Source organism: Morus notabilis, unplaced genomic scaffold (genome assembly GCF_000414095.1).
Source record: "Morus notabilis unplaced genomic scaffold, ASM41409v2 C11405684, whole genome shotgun sequence".
NCBI lineage: Eukaryota > Viridiplantae > Streptophyta > Magnoliopsida > Rosales > Moraceae > Morus > Morus notabilis.
Genome location: NW_010386913.1, coordinates 1 through 1,360, shown reverse-complemented (window position 1 = coordinate 1,360; position 1,360 = coordinate 1). Strand labels below are relative to the sequence as shown.

The window sequence follows — 1,360 nt, the reverse complement described above, 5'->3', positions numbered from 1 at the left end:
TATATATATGTATTTATTTTTATACACAAAAAAAAATCTTATGTTTATACCTTCTGTGGCAGGTAAAGTTTGAGGTAAAGATAGCTGCGGGATTCCGCCCAAAGGATATTGTAATCGAAGAGGCAAATAATGCCAAAGCAAAGTGGATTGTAATGGATAGGTCTCTTTCACACTCCAGCACATAGATGACAAAAACATCGAAATCACAACTATGATCTTAGTTAATTTCGTGTTAAATTAAAAACAAAGACGAAATCCACTATGAAATTGTTGCACTATAATAACAAAAATAACCTGTTGTTGCCAATATTATAACACAAGAAGCCAATTTTCGCATGTGACCTAAAAAAATAAAAATAAAAAAATGTCTCGACCTCTTGTAAATACCGTCAAATTAATCAATAACTAGATACGTTTTCTACAATTTTTCATTGTCCCAGATTATAGACGTTGACCAAATGAGATTAAACTCATTCTGTTGTTGTTGTTCCAGGTGCTTTGCTAAAGATCCAAGTTTCCAACTAAACGGAACAAAATTCAACGTAATCTCGGTGAATGACGACGGCGAAGCCATTTTCCACCTTAGATATGCTCCTGAAAGCTCATCATCAGCCACGATTAAAAAACTAAAATCCGAGAACAGATATTTAAAAGTAAAAAAGGAACCAAAACCTCAAATGAAGCCATTTGAGTGTTTCAAGTTACCACCAACATTATCTCAACCTTCTTCTCCTAGTTCATCAACTACTAGTCCTCCACAAAACGAAAAGCTTAAAATGGAGGTGCCAGCAATAGAAGGAAGTACTAGTAGTGCTGCTATCTTTTCTCCGCGAAGTAATAATAACATTTCGTCGAGAAAATTCTGCGATCCTAACTTTGTGCTAAGACTGCCATTGAAACTGAGCAAGGAAGAGCTTGAAGAGATAACGCTCAAGTTTAGCACGACCATTTCCTCGGACGAGAGCCAGCACTTTGTGGTGTTTGAAGGGTTTTTTCCGGTTTATCAGTTGCGCGTTATGGTTAAGATGTTTAGAGGAGATTCTGGTGGAGTTTTTCTTGAGGCTGAGAAGAAGGCAGCCTTGTCTATGCGCCATAAGAATATAATGAGGTTGATTGGATACCACCAAAGTGAAGATACTACTTTTCTGGTGTTCCCATTTGCTGAAAGAGGCACATTGGATTTATGTATTCTTAGTGGTGAGTTAATTAACTAAAGTACATTTTTTCCTTTGGTTTAGTAATGGGAATAGGTACTATTTAGAACTTCAATCCATGTGTCAATTAAATGTCTCTTTTTTTCCCTTTGAAATATGACAAAATATGTAAATTAATATGATCATAACAGATTTTTAATGTGTCA

General features: G+C 35.4%; 1 protein-coding gene across 1 annotated transcript; it reads left to right on the top strand.

Annotated features, from left to right (window-relative positions):
- Nucleotides 1-62: 62 nt before the first annotated feature.
- On the top strand, nt 63-1,197 carry LOC112095131 (the record flags this gene model as incomplete). Its single annotated transcript, XM_024176808.1, has 2 exons — nt 63-160; nt 494-1,197. Coding segments are annotated over 2 exons (802 nt in total), but the record flags the coding sequence as incomplete, so codon positions are not given.
- Between the last annotated feature and the right edge of the window lie 163 nt (nt 1,198-1,360).